The 26,829-nt window shown below is 43.7% G+C and overlaps 1 protein-coding gene across 5 annotated transcripts in view; it reads left to right on the top strand.

Moving 5' to 3' along the window:
• Nucleotides 1-26,829, top strand: part of PKP4 (plakophilin 4) — a 271,047-nt gene that overhangs the window by 231,485 nt on the left and 12,733 nt on the right. For all 5 annotated transcript variants that reach the window (XM_066575995.1, XM_066575997.1, XM_066575996.1 and 2 more), the window contains 7 exons: nucleotides 8,737-8,920; nucleotides 12,074-12,191; nucleotides 18,657-18,845; nucleotides 20,075-20,248; nucleotides 21,082-21,232; nucleotides 22,648-22,843; nucleotides 24,986-25,070. In XM_066575995.1, coding sequence (XP_066432092.1) covers nucleotides 8,737-8,920; nucleotides 12,074-12,191; nucleotides 18,657-18,845; nucleotides 20,075-20,248; nucleotides 21,082-21,232; nucleotides 22,648-22,843; nucleotides 24,986-25,070 — 1,097 coding nt within the window. The remainder of the gene's footprint in view (nucleotides 1-8,736; nucleotides 8,921-12,073; nucleotides 12,192-18,656; nucleotides 18,846-20,074; nucleotides 20,249-21,081; nucleotides 21,233-22,647; nucleotides 22,844-24,985; nucleotides 25,071-26,829) is intronic.

Genomic DNA, 26,829 nt, shown 5'->3' with positions numbered 1-26,829 from the left:
ATGGTCTATTCTCGGGATGGATCATTAGTGGGGTACATAGCGCAGGACCTCTGCCTATCAGCTGTGCATTGAGCTGGTTTCTGAAGGAAGCAGACAGCTCTATTCTCACTGCAGTGGGCAGATTTGGTATTGCATGCATTGAAATGAGTGGGAACTTGTCCTGTAATACCAAGCCTGGCCACTGCAATGAAAACAGAGCTGTGTGCACAAGCAAGCACACCTGCCCAGAGTACAGCTGATCGGCAGTGGTGCCATACAACAGACCTCCACTGATTTATCACTGACAACCTCTCTACAGATAAGGTCATCAATAGTTTACAACTGGACAACACCTTTAAACTTGATATAAAAGTACAAAATCACGCACATATTAGATATATTCATTAATTCGGCTCATAAATCTATGACACGGTGTAGCGTATATTAACCAGGGCACTCTGCAGTCACATGGCTTCCAAGCACTCTAATCGTTGTATATTGGTCTTAATGGCTTGCTATCATACACTTACAGCCCACCTTATTTTCAGCACTGTCTAATCCAAGCCTCCTCCTCAGCAGATGGGTATTACAGGTTTCTTCCCCTCTCCCACACACATTTTCTTCATTTTATCCTGAGGCTCCATGATTTGTAATGTCATGTTGCAACATTTTATGCATGGAGGCTATATATAGTGGAGAATATACTTCGAGTAGTTGTTCCAATATCCAAATATGTAGCCTTATATGTTCAAAAGGTGGTTACACCGATGGGTACCAACGTCACTTGAAGCGCCTGAGCCGCAATGCAAAATCTGTAACGGGGCCCTCGTCTACCAGGTGACCAGTATAATGGCGTCGTCTTGTATGATTATGGGGCCATCAGGTGCCGCAGCCTGCGTGTGACTGCAACCTCTACACCCTCTTTTGCTGCCTAGTGTCCCTATTATACATGATACAGAAGTTAGATTGTTCCCCGTCCTCATCCTGTGTATGTCATATGAAGTACACATTGCAGAGAATAAAGAGTGGCTGGGATTACGTGGCAGATTCGCATCAGACTTTCAACATATATTACCCTCATATGTATAATTTTTGCCATAGAAGTGATTAAAGGTGTTATCCCATTAGCGCACCCAGTCAATATGATCTGTTATGACATATGAGGTTGGTCCCCCGTTCCAGATGATAAACTATGAGCTGCAGTACCTCTTGCTTTAGTGCACTTGGACCTTCCGTGTATTATGTGGATGGCAATTCTACTGAATGATCGCAGCAGAGCTGCATTTTGCCTGCAGTGGCAGAGATCCACCGCAGAAATGTCCCACTTCAAAATCAGGTGTTTGCTGGGATTTAAAGGGGTAATTCAGGACTTAAATGCTAATGGCCTATCCTCAGCATAGGTCATCAGTAGTTTATTAATGGAGGCCTGCCACTCAGAATCCTTGCTGATCGTCAGGCCTCCTGTCAGTGCATCGGGCCACACGTTGTCATCGCAGGTCAGCGTCGGACATGTAACAGCCGGCTCCTCTACCGTTGGAATCAATAGGAACGCTGCCTCCTTATTACACTTCCGGCTTCGCATTGCGGTCATCCAGATATTACACTTCCTCCCTTGGGTCCCCGTCAATCAATTACTAATGACCTATCCTGAGAATAGGTCATCAGTGGTTACAAGTCCCGGAATATGCTTTTAATTCACCGTTCCCATCTGCGCTATGGTTTCTGCTTACAACATGATGTGCTGTATCTGTTACATGATAGATCAGAACGATGTCCAATGCACTTCGTTGGCTTACAATGAAACTTTTTGGAATCCACCAAGGTTTCTATCATTTTGATACATGCTGCATCTTTTGGCTGTTCAATCAGGAAGGGTATTATTTCTCCTTGAGGAGAGTACTTAAAAGGTGAGTGAGAAGACTTATAAGGCCATGCATGCTCCTCTGGGAGATATATGCAAATAAGGAAAATGGAACAATACCTCTGCAGCACCAGAGGAGCATGCATGGCCTTATAAGTCTCCCCACTCACCTTCTAGGTGCTCTCCTTAACAATACCACTCCCGACTCACATCACAGGCACAAAATCCTACTGCACACTGATGAGGGGCAAACACCCCGAAACAGCTGTCTGCGTATGGATTCTGGCTTGGTTTTCATTTCCCAATCAGTGCTCTATAAACCTGTATAAAGGGTTGGACATTGATTTGCAGGAATGCTGCCATCCAATAGGTGGCGCTGCAGAGGTATGGTTCCATTTTCCATATTTGCATATCGGCTGTTCAAGTGATGGGGAAACCTAATGTAACCCCCTAGAAAGAAAATAGCCTAAAAATCCCAAGTGCTCATTTTATTTCAATTTTTCTATATATATATATTTTGTTTTTGCTATTTTTGAGCGGATTATCCTCACTGATTTTTTTTTTTCCCCTCTTCACTGCTACCTGAACGTGTGAATCCGGCCTTACTATTGACACGCCGCCAGTGTACTTGGCCTGTTGTCATCACACTTGGAAGGAATATAAATGTGATTCTTTGTGAGGTCGGAGGCACGGTGACTACACTGGAAGATATATAAGCTTATTCTTTGTTTAGTTCAATGGAACAGTCGCCGTTTAAGTTAAAGTGCCGCTCCTGGCTTCAGGTAGGAACATTATGTCATTGTTTCACATGGGTGAAAATAATCAAAGAAGCTTTTTACAACTTGGCTGACTTCAATGCGACGGTGATTTTCACATTACCGCTTTTGACAAAGCAGAACAAGGAGTACATTCTGCTTTTTTTGTCACCGCCTCTTGAATGTCGCGCCTTTTGGCTGGTCACCTGCAATGTCAGAGTCTTATTATTATACTTAAATGCAGGTATGTAAAGAGCCGAAGCATTAGTGAAATCGCCCGGCGTCTGCGGCAGTCAAGTGATTTCAGCTTGGTAACAAAAGGCACTTACAAAATGGAGTTAAACGTCTGATGTGAAAATGAGATCTAGCGGCTATATTGATTTTGGTTGCATGAGAACGGCTGCACTTTTGACATCGCCTCAGCTTAGCACAGCTATGAATATGAAGCAGCTTCCATCCTTCACCTGAGATGGGATTTGAAATACGTTCACTTACAGCAGTTTTGACGCAGTGCAAAATCCGTGTCAAAACCCGCATGTGTCGTGGATTTTGGGGCGGATTTCACGGACTCGTTGGAAGGGGTGAGATTTGCACGAAAACTCTGCAGCATAAATGAGCATGCTGTGGTCCGTTTTTACTGCATGTTGCAAATTTTTTCAACGGGATTTCTCAAAATCCCATTCACTTTGCCGCTACTGTAATACACTACGGATTTTCCAAAGGATAGGGAATACGTGTCTGAACAGTGGGGGAGCAACTGCTGGAACCCACAGCAATCACAAGAAAGGGGTCCTATGGCAAATTGAGTGTCTGTTAACTATGCGCTATGTGTGATCCATAATCAGCTTATAGGGGACACCAGGCAGATGTAGGCTGGGGGCAATCGCCCTTCCTCTCCCCCCTTCCCTTTCCCCTTAGGTCCAATTGGCCAGATGATCATCATCTTCAGTGCAGCAGTAGCTTGTGGAGTTACATGAATTATCATCCTCCTCCCTATCTCCTCCTCTCTGATCCAAGGCGCTGCTATCAGCTCATCAGCGCATGCGCAATGCTATCACTTAGTTCTGCTTCTGCGTTTGAGTTTAGTTCTGGTGTGGTACTTATAGCACCTGAACCAAGCACATAACATATTTGTTATCTTGTTTCCAGTGCTGTATTTATATTTTGAGTTTGGTTTTGGGGGGATGTATTTATGTTATGGACTTAAATCTGGAGCTATAGTTATGTACTGAGGTTGGATTATGCTGTAATTGTTATGAACTTGGTTCTGGTTTTGTATTTATGTACTGAAGTTTTTACTGCTTGGTTTTGCTGCTGTACTTATGTTATGAACTCATTTCTGGTATTGTATGTAGATACTGAGTTTGTTTCTGATACCGTATGATTCTGTTATGAGCTTGGTTCTCGTGCCGTATTTGTTATGACCTTAGTTTAGGTATTTTATCTTTGTACTGAGGTTGGTTTTAGTGCTCTATGTTATGAACTCAGTTCTGGTATTGTATCTATACACTCAGTTTGTTTCTGATGCCGTATCTATGTTATGAGCTTGGTTCTCGCGCTGTATTTGTTATGACCTTAGTGTTGATATTTTATCTATGTACTGAGATTGGTTCTACCGCCGTATTTATAAGCCTAGTTCTGGTACATTATTTACTCCCTGAACTGTTCTGTTGTGGATATGCTGCTATCTTGCCACTTTCTGCAGTCAGGCAGAGTCCATAAACCATTGCAATATATATGTAGATGTGTGTGCAATATATATGTAGATGTGTGTACAATATAGTGTATATGTGTGTGTAATTCTATAAATTCATTTTTTTTCAATTGGGTGCAAAAAAACCCATTTTCTCCCAGGCTGCCATGTAACCCAAAACCGACACTGTAGGCACGCAGCTGCTAGAAGTGATAGTTCCCCCAGTGATTGGTATAGAGAATTGGGATGAAGTGTATATTAGTGAGAGAGGGAGATTTTTTTAATTTCCTGCATCATCATGAATACATCTGAGAAACCCACTCTTATCTGCTTTATGGAAACATTGAAAGTAATTAATTCTGTCAAAACTTCTAACATAGCGCAGTATTTAGCAAGGCCATATGGAAGACGCGTGTGTTTTGCATTGATAATCCCCTACAGAAGTTCTTCACAACAGTTTTGTATTAAATAGCTGGAGACCACAGTTGTCTGCTTTGATTTAGGAAAGTATTACTTGCCTGACGAGCACCAAGAAGCAAATCCACTGAGGGCAGATGTTAAATGAAGATTTTAATAATTTGTCCGTCAAATCTGATGATACGTTGCAGAGAAATGAGGTGGTGCTATGGAGATGACACGGTGAAGCTGAACCTGCAGGGGCCGCCGTACAACGCTGTCAAGGTCACATAACCTTTACAATGAGGAAGATGTGCAGGAGTCTCAAGAAGGCTTTACACTCTGAGGCCCAATGTCCACGGGCGGATTTGAATTGCGGAATCCGCGCGTGGCATCTGCACCTGAGATCCGCAAATCAAGCCGCCCATAGGGAAGCATTGGGCGTCCGCACTTCATTTAACACCTGCGGATTTGTTTTTATTTGATTTGCGGATAATAAATCACAGCATGCTCCATTTTTACTGCGGATCACGTGCGGATGTGCTCCATTCATCTCTATGGGCACTTACAATCAGCAAATACATTTGAGGATTCTATGCGAAGTTGAAGGTTAAAATCCATTAGGGAGGTGAGGTTGTGGATTTTTTTCACGCGGATGAAAACTGGTAAAAAACGCAATCCGTGATCTCCTGCAAGCAATAAAAAAATCAATTTAATCATAACTCGCAGTGCATCCACTGTGCAAATCCGCATGAAAAATCTGCGCGTTTGAACTTGCTAGAAGGTGCGATACATTTCCCTACTCCTAAAATAAGCCCTAACTGCATTCCCTGAAAAAAAAGGGAATACTTAGCCAGCAGGTTTGGTCCAGGTCCTCCCGCTGCTCTCTGGAGCTCCACTGGGTGTTCTGCAGTCCTCGTTCGCCCACAGAAGATCGCTTTCTGGTTGCAGGATTCAAAAATCCCGCCTCCAGGCTGCGTTTGCTCTGATTGGCTGAGTAGTGCTGGATGAACCAATCAATGCATTACAATGCGAGCGCTGTGATTGGTTCATCCAGGTCTGCATTGATTGGTTCAATGCCGTAAATCAGCCAATTCATAAATACTGCCTCCACCTGTGTGAAAGCAGCCTTAGATTTCCAGGAGAAATATCAGATGAAACAGCACAATGTAGACATCTAAGAAAAGTTGTTGAAACATGCTTTCATGAAGAACACAAGTAGTTACTAAAACAGATGTGTCCGGAGAGCTGACAAGCTCCCATTTAAAGAGATTCTGTCATTGAGTTCATGCAGTCCGAACCATGAGCAGCATGAACCCAGGACATGGGTGCCTATTGCCACCATGGATGTTTTATTCCGAAACGCTGAGATGTTTCAGAATAATTACGCTTACTTTGAAGCCGAGAGCCGAATCGTGGAGATTAGCTGTACCCGCCTTTCCCCTTCTGCTACATGCAGAGTGCCAGCTATCCCCCTATATACAAGTAGGGAGACAAGCCATCGGTCTTCATGACTCAGAACTAAACTTTGAGTCAAACTTCAAAGTGTATTTATTCTGAAACGTTGCAACGTTAAGAATAAAATACATACGGTGGCAACGGGCATCCTTGTCCTAGGTTCATGCTACCCATGGTTTGGGCAGCATGAGCCAGATAACAGAATCAAAATACTAACGACCACCTGCCGTGCGTGAGTGAATAGTGAATGGGTTTGTAAGTGACTTACATGCTCCGCCCCTGATCACATGATGCTGAAATCATCAAAGGTACTTCATCCCCAGTAAGGGATTTACATGCTTCCCCTCGGATCACATGACAGTGACATCACAGGTCCTGTACGCACACAGCTGCTATCCGGCTAGGTGTTCGTTAGTATTCCATAGCAACTGAGGCCGCAGGGGTTTTGTAGTCCGCCCATAATCCGCACAGAAACACTGGTATTATAATTTCCTAATAATTACTAGTCCCGTATAAAGGGGACCTCGTCAGCTCTCCAGACACATCTGTTCTAGTAATGAAACTCATGACAAAATCCCTTTAACCCTGAACCAAGCACTTCTCACAATCCAATTTTGCATTGTGTGGGGTGGGGGGGGGGGGGGGGGGGAGTCGCTGTGTGCCTTCTCTTATACTGCGCAATTCATGGCATGTGGTATTTGTCTTGTAACGTTCTCTATGGGGATAGCTGCATTGCAGATCCAACGATTAACTTTCCTTTTTAAATTTTTAACTACATTATGGAGACTTAAGACACTAATTAGTTTCTGCTCTTGAAGTAAAAGACAATCTATTACAATTCCGTTATCTTTTTAATTAAAGTGCTTTATTGTCTCTTTTTATTTACGTCATACACATGCTTGTACTGTATGGTAAGCAAACCTGTCACAGTTGTGCGGGGTGCACACTTCATATCCCGAAGTGCTCCGTCCAGAATGACGGTAGTAGTGCCGATAAACCTTCAAGAGCCGTCAGCTGCACAGCTATTTCTAGGCATATCCCACCCGCCCCACCATACACGTTAATGCTCAGTGTGGCCGAGCGTTCATATATGTAACATGATGGGGGGGGGGGGGTGGAGCAGGAGAAAGCGATAATTGGACAGCTTTGGTGACTGCTTATGGCAAGGGGCTGGGCAAGATCATCAGTCATTTACATAACATGCCCAATTCTTCTTTTTCCTGGCATCAAATATTGATGGAAAAGTCAAGATGCTCCCCCATATACATACAAGAGTCAACGGCTCTCACTTAAATCAGCATGTTCGGATGTGTATGGGGGTCTTAGGTGACGCACCTATGGTGGCCTCATCTTGTTGGGAACCCCAACAATTAATGTGCAGTGACATTTTTTGCATCTGGTAATCCATGATCCAAAAAGTCTGATCATCCAGTGCATTATACCAGCACAGAAGTGCAATATGGTGTGGAAGACTGAGCAAAGATAACCAATTAAAGAATTCTTTTGGCTTTCAGGTTCTCTACCTAAACAACTGAATTTGATATATTTTTCTCTGACCATCCCATAATCTGGAATATCTCATATTCTGGCACCTGTCAGGTTCCATTAATGCCAGGTTAATGGAGTTTTGCTGTATTCCCTTTCTGAACCCTACATATGTACTTGTACTGCAATTCGCAGAGAATAGAACCCTTTGATTTCAATAGGCTCGTTCAGATGCGTGGATTTTTCTGCGCATTTTGGTTACATAAAAACACAGCATGCCCGATTTTCTTGCGCATTTGCTCATCCAAAGTCCCTATAAAGGTCGATGGGGGTGCACGAACTTGTACTAAATACACTAAAGGGATGCGTGGAACACTGCAGAATCACGCAGGAAAAAAACTAAGTCTTATTTGTATAGCGGCAACTTATTCCGCAGCGCTTTCAAGTAACTTACTTTTTACCCCCTACCAAGCTGGGTACTCATTTTACCGACCTCGGAAGGCTGAGTCGACGTTACGCCGGCTACCTGAACTTTGCAGGCATTGAACTCGCAACTGTCAGATCGTGAGCGAGAGCACTCTGCGCCACACGAGGCTCTGATAACGCATCTGGAACTCATTAGACAAATTAGCCATTTCAGTTGGTGCGTCTGTTTGCCGCATGCAAATGAACATGCCCTGCAGGCACAAAAAATATTTGAAGCGTATCGTTCATTCCATGAAGACGCAGCACTCTGGCGCACGCAAATAGCACATCCGCTCGTGTGAAGGGGGCCTGTGGTTGAACTGGCAGGTAATTCTGGTAGATTTCAGCTCTGAAGCCGCTAGTATTCTGAATGCAGCTTTAGAGTATAATACAGACTGTGTCTCGGGATCAGTTGAAGTAAGCAATTAGTTACTTTTTAATTCTATATGGAAACTGTAACGGACTTTGGGAGCTAAAGTAGTTCTGACTTTGTGAATGCAGTTTTTTAGATCAGAACAATGGCGCTTATGTTGCGAAATAAGCCATTCTGCGGCCCAGAGGCCGCCACCAGGTATAGCGCAGGAATGTTCTGTATTCTCATCTGCTGTGCCGTGTTTTATGGAGTCCCTGCTCTGTTCTTGCAGGAGTCCTGTGGAACTTATCATCCTGCGATGCTGTAAAGATGACGATTATCCGCGATGCGCTGTCTCCGCTCACGAACACTGTGATCGTTCCACATTCCGGACTGAATAATTCCTCCTTTGACGACGATCACAAAATGAAATTCCAATCCTCGTCGGTTCTCCGCAACACCACCGGCTGCATGAGGTAATGGAACACTTTGCTGCTTTTATGGAGAAACCAATATTCTCAGGTAGAACTTTGATCTTGTGATTTTTATCGAGGATTTTTAATAGAAAAATGTAACTCCAGAATTGATAAAATGTGTTCATCACTAAAGTTTCGATTCCTCCATTTCTTTCATCTCATTCAGGTAAAATCCAAAGGTCCGCTTAAAGCATTAACGTTCGCTTTTGGTCGATATTGGTAGAGTTCACAAAATGGCGGCTTACATGTGCGGGAGAGTTTTGGAATGTAAAAATGGGCCTTGTTGCCCATGGCAACCAATTAGACGTCTGCTTTGATAAATGTGGCCCAGTCTAAACGTTTAACCTGAAAATCCGCACAGAGTTCATAAGAATAAGGCCGCATGTTCACGGGTGGGTCAGATTTCCACAGCAGAAGACCTGTGAGTCAGTGCAGAAAAGATTTTTAAATGCTCGCTGACGATCGCGGATCATTTCTTCTAGCTTTCTTTCATAAGAGGCGGTACCGGCTACTTTAGTCGTGGCCCACCCGGTACAATGTGTGGGCAGCGAAAAATCATTCTGCCTCAATACCGTTTTCTGTATTTTTGACAGAACCCAGAGACTGAATCCCGGAGCACAGTCAAAACGGCCGTGGGCACATTCACTAAAAGTACCCTATGTTCTCATGGCAGTTTTATGACATTGAATCCCTGCCCATTCCACAGTAAAACTAAAGCCCAATGAGAATCCATGGTGTAAAAAAAACGACATACCGATTCCTGGCGCAGATTCCGCATGCAGTTTTGCCCATTGAATCCCAGCTAAATCCATGTACGGATCAGCGACCAATTCTTTTCATAGTGACGGCAGAAACCCACAGCTTAGCTGCAGATATACTCTAAATATCATATCTGATAATTATGTGAATAGAAGACATATATTTGATACATACCGGTGCAAAAATATATATAAATAACATTACACTTTTCGGACTTTGGATGCCAACCTCAGCGCTAGCAGGAAAGGCAGACATATTGGCTATTAACCCATTTTTGCAAAAATCCAAATTAGAGGGTGTTTTCCCCAAGGACCACAGTAATTTGTTTAAGCCTTTTGATTATAACAGAGCTATGACAGCAGGAATGTAGCCCCAGTGAGTACAGAGGATGCGGTCGCACCCGGCCTGGAACTGGAGGGCCCATAAGGCTTCTGTTCTCCGTCTGAAGTAACCAATGCTATAAATGTAGTATTGGGACTCCTGTTGCAGGTTTTGCATTGGGACCCATCAGCTTCAGCTTGCGCCTCTGCGTGACGGCTATGCCGGATCCATTTTCACGTACCGGTGATTTTCGGCGGTAACCCTCGACTGTACTAGGGTCTGTCTGATATGCAGACAATTTTGCCCACAAAGGGCACCAGCGTTAAAAGGGTTGTATAATAGGCCGCATGCACACGACCCTGGCAGCAGCAGCGTCCGCACGTACCTGCTTTCTTAAGTCTTCGGCCTCATGCACACGGTACATGTGGATTTCCACAGCGGATGACCTGCGAGTCATTGCGTAACTGAATTTTAAATGCTTGTGAGAGATCGCGGATTCAACGGTTTTTCTACGCGGATGCACAGCGGATCATCCGAGCGGAAAAAAATTGCAAGCCCAATAGTGCCTTCCCCCACCTCCCTGCCTGATCTACAAGCAACCTGATAAGTATCCGCCTCCAAATCCGCAATGTAATTGCAGATGCATTGCGAATCGAACTCTTCCATAGAGATAAATGAAGCAAATCCGTGCTAAAATAAAGCATGCTGTGATTTATTTTCCGCTCACGGAATCATAAAATCCGCATGTGTGCTTGGATCTGAGGACACTCCATGCTTTCCTATGGGCGACTTGGAACAGCAGATCTCCCGCGTAGGTGCCGATCGCAGATTCCACAATTCAAATCCGCCCGTGTGCATGAGGCCTCCACCTGTACTGCGGCTGGTCTGCACAGCTCGCTATCAGACAAGCGCAGTACAGCTTTTTTATTTTAAACTCCTGATTTTTCTGCTAGGCGATGCGGAATCCGCAACCGTTCCGCAATGTCAATTGCGGAAGGGTCGAGGATCGGACAGCCTCCATTGACTTCAATGTAAGCCGTCCGCGCGGAATCTGTACAAAAATGGAACATGCAAAGATTTTTCATCCGCATCTGTACCGGATTTCCACAACTCAAATCCGCCGTTGTGCTTTCACCCTTAGGCTGGGTCCACACCTGGCGGAGTTGCAGCGCAGAAATTCTGCCGGCATTTTTCAACCCAAGACTAAGCAGTGAATCGCAAAAATCTCGTTCACACACTGCCAACAGTCCGCTACGGACAAGCTGCACAGAAACTGGCATGCGGCACGCAATTCAAATCCGCAACATATTAATTGTATCGCTGTTTCCGCCGCGTGCTCCTCTCTATGGGGAGAGATTTCTGCAGTGGAATATAGGCTGAGAAAGCCTCTTCATTTGGTGTGGGTTTTAAAGCAGCCTTTCCGCTGTAGAAATCTTACTGAATTTCTGTGCGCTCCTGCTGCGGACATTACGCAGGATTTCCGTCCTATGGAAGTTAGAAAAATATGGCTGACGCCTTCCTAAAAGGTTGTGTGTGGTGTTGCAGCTCCGTCCCATTCAATAGAGCTGAGCTGCAATAGGAGGCACAACTCATGGACAAGAGGGGCTCTATATGTAGAAGAAATCGGCCATGTTGTTCTAATCCTGGACAACCCCTTTAAGTCTAGCGTGCGACAATGCAGTACCTTCCCTTACTTGGATCGCATGATCGGCCTTTGGCACCTTTTGAGTTATGCAACATTTTCATCCCTTTCGTCACACTATAATATAAGTGTAAAGCCTTGGTCTTCATTTGTATTGCGGCTCAGCTGTCACATGACTGACTCAAGGTTGCATCAAAAATATAATTGTGTGTGCAAGCGAAGTGTAATGCGATGTAAAGTAGTGTTTTTTGTTTTCTTTTAACTCATTAGTACTATTTTTTTTTAATCGTCATTATTATCACTTTTAGATTTGGCAAAATGGAAATTTTTACAGCGGCTCAAAAATCTTCTCCACCTCAGCCGGCTGGTATTTTTTATTTATTTTTTATTGACAGCACTCCATTTCTTTAATCGTGCTTTTGTTCTTTTAGAAATCTGAGTTCAGCGGGGGAAGAGGCACGCAAGCAGATGAGATATTGTGAAGGCTTGGTGGACTCCCTCCTCTTCGTGATTCAAACCTGCGTGAACACGTCAGATTTTGACAGCAAGGTATTTTATATCTATTCCTGGGGTAATAAGGCGTTTTACACAGCCTTGTTTACTATGCATTAAGCAATTGCTCTTCTTTAAACCTCAGCCACAGGCTGTTTCTTTCCCGTCTGTGTGCTTAGCGGTAAAAGAGGCTTCTGGAATGAAGTTTGCCGTCTCTGTGCCGCGCTTTCCTCTCCCTGGTGATCCAACGGTTAAATGTGAAGCGATGCCTCCTGTTGCTGCTTTCTTCAAGCGCGCTCTGATCGATGAATCCATTACGGCACGGTCATGTGGTCTGAAAACTGTCAGCATCGCAGGAGGTGTCATACTTTCACAGATGCCCAGGTTTTAGAGAAACGCTTGCAATATTCACACCTCATTGTGTACGTGCAATTCTCTTTTGGCAGTGACTACTCGGTTATTGTAACCTACGAAAAACCTTTACCTTGTAAGGTCATGTTTCCAGGGGTTAAAGGGGCTTTCCAGGAAAATACAAATGATGACCGATCATCAGGGTAGGTCATCAATAGTTGATCGGCCAGGGTCTTGTCGTTCAGGACCCTGACCGATCAGCTGCGCAGGTGCAAGCTGTCAGCACTGCAATAACATAGAGGTCGGAGTGTAAAATCAATGAGAGCCGTGCCTGCAGTTTCAAGCACTGGCCACTGTACGGAGGTCAGCGCAGAGGCTTCCACTCCGACCTCTGTGTATTTGGAGCAGAAGTTTCCACGCCGACCTCCCTTGTAGTGGCAGGCGCTTGTAACAGCAGGCACGGCTCTCATTGATTTCAATGAGAGCCGTGTCTGCAGCTACAAACGCTGGCTACTACACAGAGGTCGGCGCAGAGGCTTCCGCTCCAACCTCTGTGTTGTTGCGTCACTGACAGCATGTGCCCACTGAGCTGATCGGTCAGGGACACGAGCGACGGACCCCGGCCAATCAACTATTGATGACCTATCCTGATGATAGGTCATCAATAGTATTTAACTGAAAACCCCTTTAATTAATCTAAGGCTACTCTCAAATTGCGTTTGCAATGGGTTTGCCATAAGTGTATTCGTCAAATCTATCCATAATCCTCCATTCACCAGATGGCAGCCAAGAGTGTCCTTTTTTGTCTTGGTATAGAAAATGATAGTAAAAAAGGAGGTAGAGCACTACCCGGGTGGCTAAAGTCTATAAACAAGAGTCTTCGTAAGGCGTTTTTTTGGGGGGTTAGGAACAAAAACACTGATTTTGGTGGGGCAAACTTTTTTTTTTCCTTTTTTTTAAATAATGCAACGAACCCAAGAACAGTCACACCTTTTGAAGCAGGACTTGTAGCCTACGCCAGTCTCTTCATTGTTTACATAGGAGCACGAACCCGTATTATTTATAGCCAAATTATACATATGGAGGTGATTGGGACAATCTTGTAATACTTATAGCCACTATCCATAATAAGACATTCTGAGTACGAACAGGCTCGTGCTCAGATATAAACTTTGGAGAGGCTGCAGCCTCCCCACTAGTACCACAGCCCCTTCCTTCAGCTGATTGAAAGGAGTCCAGAGCCACGGACCCCCTCCAATCAGTTGTTGATTACCTTAGGATAGGCCATCAATTTTAAAAGGTGGAATAACCTCTTCAATTTTAGAGGAATCTGCCTTTTGGATTACGGATGAACATTTGCGCAGTCTCGGAAATGACTTGAAAACACTTGATAAATTGCATTAGGCAACGTGCCTTATTTTATATATTTACTTTTAAACGTTTTTACCCTACTGGGGTACTTAATGTCTCCATTAACCAATTGTGCCTCCCTAATCTATCATAATGTGCTATACATGTTAGTGGTAAATCACACTATAATGTGAGATCAGATGTTGCACTTATACTACATTATTGAAATCTGCATGGAAATGCGGAGCCAGAGACCCATCAACCTGTTACCAGGCAGTCGGAGAGAAGGGAACATTAGAGTACCAGGCCCTGTCATAGGCGGAGATGAGGAAAGTGCACACAAATGCATTAGTATGCCATGCACAGGATGATATCTACAAAGCAGATTGTAAATGGAGTTAGAACTTCACTTTTTTTATCCATGAGATATTTATGAAAAACTTTTGCAAAAGAGAATCGGAAATTTTTGTCCAGTGCCAACCGATTTGTTTTTGTTGTTCTTCTGCAGCTTGCACCAATAAATTGGAATCCCATCAGCTGACCTTGTTGGGACGTCCTCTTTTTGGATTTGCTTTTCTGTAGAAATGAATCTAAGGCATTTTTCACACGACCACATGCGTTTTTACGTTCAGCCGCATGCGCTGAAAAATCGCAAGAATGAAGACTAACCGCGATCACGACCCAATCTTTAGCCGTGTATTTTCTGCCGTTCCCACGGGCGGTTGTGACGTGTCTGTGAAAAACATATGCTCAGCGTGGGAATCCCTCAATTGGCAGAAATCCTCGGAATGACTGCTAATGCTTAAATAGAGCCAGCTGTCGTCTTTACCTGGCATTGGATGCGGCTACACTCCCTCCCACTCCCTTTTTTCAAACTCCCATAGGAGTCAATGGGAGCTTACAGCGTATCTCAGCCAAAGATAGGGTAAGAGCTATCTTTGGACACAGCGTAAAGAATTGGTGACCGAAAACAGGCGCAGATGTTCTATTTTTACACGGCATGTGAATGAAAACATTGGAATCCAGAGCTTCAGATGGTCGCACTTTTTGCCTGATTTTTGGACGGATGTAAATGGCTGCTTATATACAGTCGTGTGAACAAGGCCTAAAGCTGACGATAGACCTTCAGCAATCCCTCATATTCGTGAATGTTTATAAAACATGGTGAAAGAAATCCAATCTAGCAGATCACTTTATTCCCTCTCTCCCATAGCTGGAGTTCAAGTAGATTCTCGTGAGATGTCCTAAATCTACCCTATGGTACTTAGAACATAGAGAATATGTACAAGAATCCCTATTGTCCTGGGGTTCCTTGGATACACGGGACGAAATGATTGTGAGGTCCCAACCGCCATGTACAGGACATTTAATTCCATCACAATTGATTACTCGGTCATCTCCACATGAGGTTGTCTTCTATGGGCTTGTTAATGTGTCAGATCCTCTGGTGGGCCAGTCTGGCCCTGACTAGATTGTGGAAAAAAAACTAAATTCCCTAAAATAATGTTCTTGTCTATTTGTAACAGGAGCAAACAGCAAGGAAGGCACTAGGATTACCAGAAGCTGCACTGTGTATTCATCAGTAAACCATACCACATCCGTGTGCCATCCGTATGGGTTGCATGTGTTTGTGTTTCTACATCCGTGTCATCTATTTTTCTTGCATGCAAGAAAAAAAGGCCAATTTTTTACTTCACTACGGTTGTTTAGCAATGAACTGTCAAAAAAAAAAAAAAAAGCACACGTAGATGTCCATCTGTGTGCACTCATTTTGGGGGTCCTTTTGCACTTTCAATGACTTGAATGTCATTCAAATCTTTTTTTGTTTTCATTATTTTATTTAATTTTATTTTTTTTACACCTAACATTGGACCATGTTAACCCCTTAAGGACCAGGCTGTTTTGTACCTTAAGGACCAGACACTTTTTAGGGATTTTACACCATGTTGTGGTTTTACTGCCCTATTTTTTTTCCTTTAGCTATCAAAATTATTTTTGCTGTGTTTTTTTTTTTTTCCCGCGACATATAGGTGGCGAATTTTTTTTTATATCTTTTTTTACTGCCTTTTTTTCAGTTTTTTAGTTTTATTGGGGGTAAAAAACTTTAAAAAATTATTTTTTAACATTTCTAGTTATTTCTTTTTAATTAGTATATTTACACTAAAATAAAGTATGGGAACGGATTCTCATTTCGTTTCGGGCGTTTTGATATATAATATGTATGGTTTGGGATTACAGGGTGCTTATAGCGACATTTTAGGTTGACGTCCGTTTTGGCTTATTTTCTTTCGGTATGTATATATTGTTATTTTATTCTGTAATTTTGTTTTACTTATTCATGTAATTATGTTTTTTACTATCTATCTATATCTATGACGTCATATAAGACCTCTAGAGGACATTCACGTGTTTTTTTTTTTTTTTTTTATTTGACACTTTCCCACTGTAGCTGGGGCATCCATAGGAGCCCCAGTTACAGGGCAAAACAACCCCTGTAGTGACATTAGTCACTGGCAGAGCTGATCAGCGTCTTGTATGACCCTCCAGCTCTGCTGTAGCAGGGAACCCTGGCGGTCACATGACCTCCCGACTCCGGAGTGAGTTACACTTTTACTTTGACTTTCTAGTACACAGTGCTCATTGAGTGCTGTGTACTCGAGGAAGCAGAAGGCAGAAAGGGTTAAAAACCCTTGATGGAACCGCCGAACGAAAATTAATGGAAACCTTCACTTACATTAATGAAAGACAGCACTTTGACGTCCCATAGAAAACATTGGGGACAGTGTCTCCGGATCCTAACTAACTAGAAACTTGTCCCCTTCACAAAAGATGGCTTGTCACGGTTTTTTTTACGCCAACAATTTGACTCTAGCACTTTGTTGATCCCAGACAACCGCACACGTACCATCACATGGCTTCATTTGATAAGGGCTCCGTTCATTTCAGTTTTATTCAGAGTATAGAATAACATAGTTGAGTGCGCTATTTAATACTTCAAATATAGCGGAAACAAACTGAACCTTTACCAAAGTGGTGTCTGTTTCACTAATAACAGTCAATACTTCCATTCGATTATGTTCAGGGGTTCCGTCACCCTGAGTTGTTTTCAACACCTGTAAACGGGACCCCCAAACAGAATCCCACCGCGTTGTGAAAAACGCTTGGAAATGTCTGCCAAATCTGTTCCCCCAAATTCTGTGGCAGTATATTTAACCTATTAGGGACTGAGCACTGTAAATTTACGGCGCTTGGTTCTGGGCTTTAAACCCAGCCGATAGTAAAAAAAAAAAACGTCCGGGGTTAAAGCCCCTGCTTCTGAAACTAATCAGAAGCATGTCGGGTTATCAGCTGTTTGTCACAGCTGACAACCCAGAGGAGAAGGCAGGAGGGGGTTTTAACTCTTTCTATCTTCTCCTTTCCCCAGTACATAGCGCTCCATGAACGCCATGTACTAAAAAGTGAAAGTGTAATTGTTTTTTCCACTACGCGAGCGCCAGGATCCCCTGTCACAGCAGAGCTCCAAAACCATACATATTCTGTATCAAAACGTCCAAAACAAAATGAGGAACCCATTCCTTTACTTTATTTTAGCATAAATATACTATTTTCTTTTTTTTTTTTTTGTGTTAAAAAAAATCATATATTTTTTTTAACCTTTTATCCCTAATAAAACTTTAAAAAAAAGTCAGTGAAAAGATATTTTTAAAAAATAACTGTCATATTTTCTATTCGTAGGTGAAGGGAAAAGAAAATAGGGCAGTTAAACCACCACGTGGGTAAAATCCCTAAAAAGTGTCTGGTCCTTAAAGGGGTTGTCCCGCGCCGAAACGGGTTTTTTTTTATTTTTTTTTAACCCCCCCCCCCCCCCCCCCCCCCCCCGTTCGGCGCGAGACAACCCCGATGCAGGGGTTAAAAAAACAAACCGCTCAGCGCTTACCTGAATCCCGGCGGTCCGGCGTCTTCATACTTACCTGCTGAAGATGGCCGCCGGGGTCTGCTCCCTCCGTGGACCGCAGCTCTTCTGTGCGGTCCATTGCCGATTCCAGCCTCCTGATTGGCTGGAATCGGCACGTGACGGGGCGGAGCTACACGGAGCCGGCATTCTGCACGAGCGGCTCCATTGAAGAGAGCAGAAGACCCGGACTGCGCAAGCGCGGCTAATTTGGCCATCGGAGGGCGAAAATTAGTCGGCTCCATGGGAACGAGGACGCTAGCAACGGAGCAGGTAAGTAAAAAACTTTTTATAACTTCTGTATGGCTCATAATTAATGCACAATGTACATTACAAAGTGCATTAATATGGCCATACAGAAGTGTATAGACCCACTTGCTGCCGCGGGACAACCCCTTTAAGGTACAAAACAGCCTGGTCCTTAAGGGGTTAAAACAACTAAGACAGCAGTCGTATAAACTAGCAGAGATGGGATATTGCTTTGGCTTTTATCACTAATAATGCTGGATAAGTACTTTGGGGTCCGTCTGGGTTTATTCTCTGTTTTTGTTTTGGCATATTTATCTTGGTGATTTTTCATTTCCTTGTACTTTTTAGCATATTCATGAGCAGTTGTCCATATGTTAAGGCAAGCAAGTGCTGGCTGGTATTAATTGCTCCATAACCCACCGCTTGACGTTTGTTTCATTAATTGGAGAAAGTGCTCCCAGAGTCATTAACGCGCTTAGTTTCTGCAGTCTAAAAACCACATAACATCTCGTGTTTTCCAGTGACGACAACTCCTCTGCTGCAGAGCTAATTACACGGTTCTCTTGTAGACACTCGGAGAGAGTGACAGACACTGACACTGCATTTTCCTTCTCTTCCAGACAGTGGAGAACTGTGTCTGCACCTTGCGGAACTTGTCTTACCGGCTAGAATTGGAAGTGCCTCAAGCTCGATTGTTGGGAATTAATGAAATTGAAGACTTCTGCAAGGATTCCCCCAGCAAGGACTCGGACTCAAGTTGTTGGGGCAAAAAAAAGAAAAAGAAGAAAAGACCACCCCAAGAAGACCTGGTGGGTGCAGTCAGTATTAACCACTGTTGACTATATTGGAATGACATGTGCCCGAACGATTGCACCAACAATCATTTGGGCACAAACAGTAGGCCTAATTGCATCATGCAGATCAGGTTGCAGAACTGTCGATCGGCGTTTCTTCCTGCCAGAAATCCCGCCAGTGGAAAAGGACCTTTTCCATGCTGAAAAGCAATACTTAAATGATCAATCAAAGAGACTCACTTACTGAATGTTAAATTCGTTAACCTTTTATAACCAACTAATAGAAAAATCAAATCAAACGTTACTGGCATTGATTCTGTACTAGTGCGTAATCCGGAGCTGCAGGGCTGACTATACTGCCAAGTGCCCGTTACTGACCCAAGAGGCAATAGTATGGTTCTTAGCTTGGCACCTTCCACTGACTTGACTCAGATTCTGGTGCCAGGTTTCAGTAGTATAGTTACGTACCTGGTGCCAGTAATGTCATGTTTACCGAATTCTGATGGTAGGCGTACTGCTTGCTCTTGTGACAAGTGACAAGTACCATCTGTAGTTTCTGATTATTCGATTATGTGCAAGGCTCATGTCGGTGATCTTGATTAGGGAAATTAGGATTTGGGAGAAAGTGCCGACCTTGATTCCTTAACATTGGGACAGATTTATTATTACTTATGCCAAACACAGTGCCATGTGTCTAGTGATCGTGCCTGGTATTGGAACCGAGCTGAACAAAGGCCATGTGATCGATGAATGTAACGTCAGGCTGAAGAGGAGGCCAACACGCTCACCATAGCACCAAAGTCCAATAGGTCCCAGTAAACCCTTCAAAGCAGCAACTATGGAGACTCCTCATAAGGCAACCATATTGCCTAAAGGAGTTTTCCGGGTTACTTTTATTGCTGACTTAGGTCCTCCATAGTTGATCTGCTGTGGTATACCAATCAGGACTCCAGCTGATCAGCTATTCAGGCCCCTGCTATCACTGGCAAAAAACAGAAGCAGATAGCACCAACTTGTCTGTAGTGGCCAGCGCTGATAATTGCAGACGCAGTTCCCATTAAAATAAATGACAGCTGTGCCTACTATGTCAGAGCGATCTCCTTCCGCTCCATCAGCAATAAAGATAGCCTGGAAGACCCCTTTAACTTCCAGCCAACTACTTGTTGTTGAGTCCATGAACAAAATTTGTATATACTGCAGTATTTAAGAGTCTTTTCAATGACTTGTTTTTTTATTTTTTACAGTGGGACGGTGTAGGACCTATTCCAGGACTGTCCCAGTCTCCAAAGGGAGTGGAAATGCTCTGGCACCCAACTGTAGTTAAGCCATATCTGACTCTATTAGCTGAAAGTTCTAACCCTGCAACGTTAGAGGGTTCCGCCGGGTCTCTCCAGAATCTCTCTGCTGGGAACTGGAAGGTAATAAAGCAGTGGTAATAATACTTGTTATTCCGACAGCTACTTAATGGCGTTCTGTTTATGGAAGTACCATATTTTTCCGTGTATAAGATGCCCCTCTTTATAAGACGCACCCCCTACTTTCCCACCCAAAATTTTAAAAAAAAAGATTTTAAACATAAAAACAGTACATAGTACTGTTCTATGTTTAAATCCCACTATAGGTCCCTGCTATACTCACTGGCCTGTCCTCTCTGTAGTGCCTGACAGGTCTCGGTAGCTCTTCACAGCACCCCACGCAGTCTCGCGAGAGGTTGCTGTTTACAGGTTGCTATCAGGACCAAGTGCAGGGGACAGAAGACCGGCCAGGCAGCGCTGAGAAGAGACTGCTGGTGAATAGACTGTGTTGTATGTATATATGTATGTGCTGTGTGTGTAATGTATATGTGTGTGCAGTGTGTATGTGTGAGGGGGCAGGCATACCGCTGCCCTGCTTTTCTGCGTCGCTGCTCTGCTCCACTACGCTGCTGCTCTGCCTCCCCACTCTGGTAGTATGACTGAGCCCTAAGGGCTTCAGCACACCTGTGAGCGGTACTTTGCAGCCGACATTCATGTAAGTTTTCTTCGGATCATTTCCAACGAAAACTTAAATGCCCTGTATAAGACGCGGTGCAATTTTTGAGCAAAATGTTTGTCAAAAAAGCGCATCTAATACACGGAAAAATACAATATCTAATAAAACCGGGGATCTGTGTAATTTGACACTGGTTACTTGTAATAAAATTTAGAGAGTAGAGTAAAGATGACCTGAAGAATTTTGCTTTGGAGCGTTAAATAATTACTGTCCTCTGCAGTTTGCAGCATACATAAGAGCCGCCGTCAGGAAGGAGAAAGGGCTGCCCATCCTGGTGGAGCTGCTGCGGATGGACAACGACAGAGTGGTGTCTTCTGTTGCTACAGCTTTGAGGAACATGGCGTTAGATGTTCGGAACAAGGAGCTGATTGGTATGTAGTCGGCACCATGACATGAGTGCAATGCATTCTTCTTATTTTTCATGCTCAATTTAATTTTTTCCAATCACTCAAATTGAGGAAAAGGTGAAATAAACGTATAACCTAAAAGTAGAGTAGGATGAATTGGTTGCTCTGGTCCGCTTCTTTCCCAAGCTTGTTTAATTACAACTTTGTAATTGTTTCTATTTGAGTTTTGCAAGAGCTGCCATCGGGTATGTGGGATCTAATTCAGCAAAAAAAAAAAAAAAGCTGGACTTGTACCCTTGAAGGGAATGTGTTCTCCGAAACCATTTTTTTTTAAGACTTGGTGATTTTTTTTTAAATTTTCCATGACACTATATTAAAAAAAAAAATCCGTAATTCCTGCATTTCTCACACAGACCACGACACCAAATACCAGTCTGACACTTCCTGTTCTGTAGAGAAAACTTCATCGGTTACCTCATTTTCATCACAGGCATGATTACAATGGAAGGTAACTAGAGATGAGCGAATATACTCGTTTCGAGTAATTACTCGATCGAGCACCGCGATTTTCGAGTACTTTCGTACTCGGGTGAAAAGATTCGGGGGGCGCCGGTGGAGGCGGAGCGGGAGGTAACAGGGGGGAGCCCTCTCTCTCTCCCTCCCCCCCCCCCCCCCCACACTCACCCACGGCGCCCCCCGAATCTTTTCGCCCGAGTACGGAAGTACTCGAAAATCGCGGCGCTCGGGCGAAAAAAGGGCGTGGCCGAGTAGGTTCGCTCCTCTCTAAAGGTAACCCTTGGATAACACAGGAACCACCGTTCACAATAAGTGATGGTCACAGCTCACCTCCTAACCTTAACTGCACAATGACCTTGGCACAGGTCACAGAACATGCCCACAATGCTCTTCCATAGAAATCCGCTCCGATCTGTTGTATGAATGGCCCATGAAGCTGCTGTAAAGTGTTTCTCTAAATCCTGTTAATTGTACAGCCGATGAAATTAAAAAATAAATAAATAAAATCTACATCTAGAAAATAAACTGTTTAAGGCCACCTGTCCACGGGTGTTGCATTTTCCCGCAGCGGATTTCCACCGTGGGAGAACCTGAAAGTCACCGCAATTTTCCCCGATGAACCTATCATTAGGTTAGAAACCTGATCGCAATTTTTATACGAGAGCGGAAAATCGCGACAGATTCTTGCTCGTGTACATCGAGCTGTGCTTTCCATAGTTGGCCTATAGAAGGCATTAATTGCATTACCCACATGCGGATAACGCAATGATATATTGTCCGTGGACGGGAGGCCTAAGACAAAAGTAAAAGTTTCGTTTAAATGTCCCCTCTCCCCCCCCCCCTCCCCCTCCTCTCCCTACAATTCCATTTGAGCTCCAAAACTCCGGGGATCTTGCAATGAAAATATGTCTTGTCTGTTCTAGGCAAGTATGCAATGAGGGACCTAGTCAATCGTCTTTCCGGAGGCAACGGCCCCAATGTTTTATCGGACGACACCATTGCAGCGATTTGCTGTGCCTTGCACGAAGTCACCAGTAAGAACATGGAGAATGCAAAGGCTCTGGCGGACACAGGGGGGATAGAGAAACTGGTGAATATCACAAAAGGAAAAGGAGACAGGCAAGTAATGATTCAGTACAGAAATAACGTATGATGGCCAATTACCAGTCTGCATACGGAGATAAGCCGGGCGTCCTCTCTCCGGTAACAGCCGGTAACCTGTAGCTTTTAATTATTCCTTCCTGGAAGCCCTGTGACTGCGCCCCATCCGGAGCCTTCAGCGGAGTCACAATATCGTCTTAAGTTGCATAAATACAGTAGATTGTCATTAGTTTTTGCAGGCATCTGTTCATTAATTCATACTCACTTCATTAGAAACCTCTGGCCATTTGGTTTCACAGCAGGAACGGGAGACAAAGAGAAATCCATGTTCTTCTCGAAATTAGATTAATGTTATTAGATGAAATCCAGATTTAAATTTTTCTTGTACGTCTTGGCGTATCCAATCCATGTGTGCCGCTGCATTCCCCTCTCCTCTTAATAAAATTCTTCTCCATTTGATGACCATAAATGTCACAAATTAAATTATAAATCGGTGACGTGGCGGTCACTGTGGTTCCGTGACCTTTCCCAGACTTCTGTCTGCTGCTGTGTTTTAACACAATTTCCCAAAGCGGCCTAATCACCATTCGTAAGTCCCCTCACATATAAATATTACCCATACAGGACACATCCATAATACTAATATCCCCGCTGCTTAACCTCTGGCACCTTTATTGGCAAGTTTTCTAAAGTTTGTGCTCCCATCAAGTTACCTGCCACCTGTGTCCTGAACATGCCATGTTCATAGGGGTATGATCACATAGTGCAATTTTGCAGCAGATTTGCACCCAAATGTATCGATTTTTTTTTTTTTTTTTTTTTTTTTTTTATTTCCCCCCCGCCCCGCACACTGATTTAAAATCCGAGCTTGAAAAGTTGATAGATGTCCTATTCTTGTGTGAGTCTGGCAGGTACATAGGACAGGTAATGTGTGTTCCGCATATTGAACAGCAAACAGATGAAGTTGCGTACAAGAATCTCAGGGCTCATTCACTCTTATGTTAGAGCATTCCGTCACAATTCCATCTCTCTGTTCTGTTCTTGGAGCAGAAAAACAGAATTAAGTGATTCCCTCAGCCCGCTGTCGCTCTCGTCATGCGATTTTAAGACATCTGTGAAATTCTGATCCCCTCGCACGAGTTTCACGCCCGATAGAGAACCGGAAGTGTTTCACATAGATTTCAATGGGAGAGTAATGACATGCATTAAAGGTCCCACTGAAATCAATGGGTGATACGTTCCAAGGAATGCGAAGAGATGGGACATGAAGTTTATAATCGCACAAGATTTGTATCACAACACACAAATCTCCCACAAGTTACTTGGCCAAGTGAAAGCAACCTAAAAACAAACAAACAAAAAAAAAGAAACTAAACCGAAGCAAACTGACAGCAATCCGTTTTTTTTAAACCCTATTGAAAGTAATGGGAAAAAAACTTCAATTTTTGGAGCAGAAAAAAAGAAATTAAACGTTTCAGAGGAACAGAATTTGTGATTGAATGCTCTTAACACCGGTGTGAATGTACCCTCAGTGTAGCTGAAAAAGGTATATTCCCAACTTGTAAAGTGATAGTATATGGCTGGCATATACATGGGGGTCCTTTACTGGTCCCTTAGACGGAAGTGCTGATTTAGTGCTATGTCCCCTCTAACATCTCCCAGCCAGGGAGCTATAGCCAGCCCAACTCACTTCAGTGCTGCAGCCCATTTATTTTCCAGGTTGATGGGGTCCAATGCAGCAACCTCTTGGGACATTGGTCAGATTTTGCATACAAGTAACATGACACCAACCATACAGTTCAGACTATTAGATGCACACAAGTTTGGGGTGTTTGCTAGAATTGAAGGTTTCTCCATATTCTACTATAGGAGACAAAAACTACGTTGTGGTAATATAAGTAAAAAATCACAATTGCAGATGGACCTGCGGTTTTCCCTATTCGGGTAATTACGGCCAGGAATGCAGTCAGATATTTAATAGATGCCGGATTTGTTTCCTTGAAATCCTTTTTCCTATTTCTAAGAAAGGCTGCAGCATAACTCACACATCCTAACAGCTGGTATTTGCCCTCCGCTCTTCGCTCGCCCCTGAGGCCTGTGTGGTTTCTCTTCTTAGAACAGTTATACGTGTCATATCTGACCATTCTTCCTACCCTTTAGATCTTCGTTGAAGGTGGTGAAAGCTGCTGCTCAGGTGCTAAATACGCTCTGGCAATATCGAGACCTCCGCAGCATCTACAAGAAGGTAAGTGTGTGCGAGCATCACACGGATCACAAATCTATGGATACTACTTTCCATCACTCTGCAGAATATTAAAGGGGATGGAATTTGGGGAATGTCAACCTTTAAACACTAAGTCGTCCAGTAGTCTCTGCTGTTTCATCGATTTTTGTGAAGGTTGTAGTCTCCTTTTATAGCTCCGTACGCATATGATACCTAGGAGTGGAGCCTATGGTGAGGGTCGTTGCTATGGAAAGTGCAGCCGTCGTGTCTACGAGCAGAGTCATAGCAATTCTCCACTCCCAGGATCTAAATCGCAGCATGCCGCAATTCTCCGCAGTGAGCCTATCTGTCAGATAGGCTCACTGCAGGGAACTGACAGCTCTTTCCCCCTGCTCCCCCATGGCAGAATATTGATGGCGATATTCCACAACGGCCGGGTCAGGGGGCCTTATGCAGTGCAGACCCCAAATAGTAATCTAGAGATACAGGAGGCAGGTTAACTCACAATCTACTTGTAGATAAAGTGTAGCGGGACCAAATCCCTGGACTAAAGCCTCAATCAGATGTCTTTATGTGAATTGCGCTAAGAATGTCCAGTGCAAATTGCATCAGACAGCACACAGGCAGCAGTCCATGGGCTGTCCGATCAGGGGCGACAGTGAACATTGCATGGGATATTCTTGTTTGTGAATGCAGACCAGAATAGAACATGCAGCTGTTTTTTTGTTTGTTTTTTACACAGACTCTTTGTCTTTGTTGAGAACATGCCCATGTGAATACCATCATAGGCTATAATGGATTCATGTGCAGATATAAAATACAGTTGTCTGAATAAGGCCTTAGGGATTCCTTGCCTCCCTGATTGAACTAGTGGTTGCTGGTACAGCATCTGCAGTTAACCTCTGGGGAATACCTTCTCCTTCCTCTCCCTGACAGGTAACTGCTACTCAGCTGTCAATACCTGTCCTTAGCTTTTGGCTCCTCCCACTATAGTAACATAAAACTAAGAGGTGTCCACAAACTCTCATTTAAGATGTACGCCTGAGGAAAAGCAGCTATCCCCTAAATCGTACCGTACAGTGGGATAACACATATATTCTAGAACAACATTATAAAACCATAAAGCGTTAATTACTTCGCTGTGTCCTTACGTCACGGGGTTCTTTCACCGTTGTCGAAAACCACCTTGTTATGGAACCCCAGAATGGAACAAAAGAAAACCATTCACTGTCGTTAAGATGTGAACCACTTTGATGTCTAACGAGGGTCCCGCTTGATTCGGCTATATTTGAAGTATAGAATAACTTGGTGAACTACAGTATTCTATACTCAAAATAGAACAGAAATGTGAAACCCTCACTAATGAAGGTGAATGATTCCACTCTGGGGTTCCGTCACAATTCAGTTTTCATTAGCTGTGATGGAATCCCCTGACATAATCACACAGCGTAGTAAATAGCTCTGCCACCATTAGGGGGAGCTCACAGCATAGCGTGTGTGTTTAATATATTAACAGTATACATGAAGTTCCCTCTAGTGGTGGCCGTACGTTACTGTTTGTCTAGGTCTGTACAGGGGATTTGAACCTCTGTAACATCATAAAGAACTTCAAACATTGTAAAGTTAATTAAGGGGGTTGCACCACGTTTTAAGCCTATTCCCTGCCTACATGAAAGAGGGTAAGTGTCAGATTGGTGGGGATCCAACCACTGGGGCACATGCAGGTCATAAGAATGGTTGTCCCATGTCCTCCTGTATTAATGGAGCGGAAGGCCAAGCA

The sequence above is a fragment of the Eleutherodactylus coqui genome, chromosome 8 (genome assembly GCF_035609145.1).
Source record: "Eleutherodactylus coqui strain aEleCoq1 chromosome 8, aEleCoq1.hap1, whole genome shotgun sequence".
In the NCBI taxonomy this organism is placed as follows: domain Eukaryota; kingdom Metazoa; phylum Chordata; class Amphibia; order Anura; family Eleutherodactylidae; genus Eleutherodactylus; species Eleutherodactylus coqui.
Note: the sequence above shows the minus strand (reverse complement) of the source record. Positions and strands in the feature narration are given on the sequence as shown.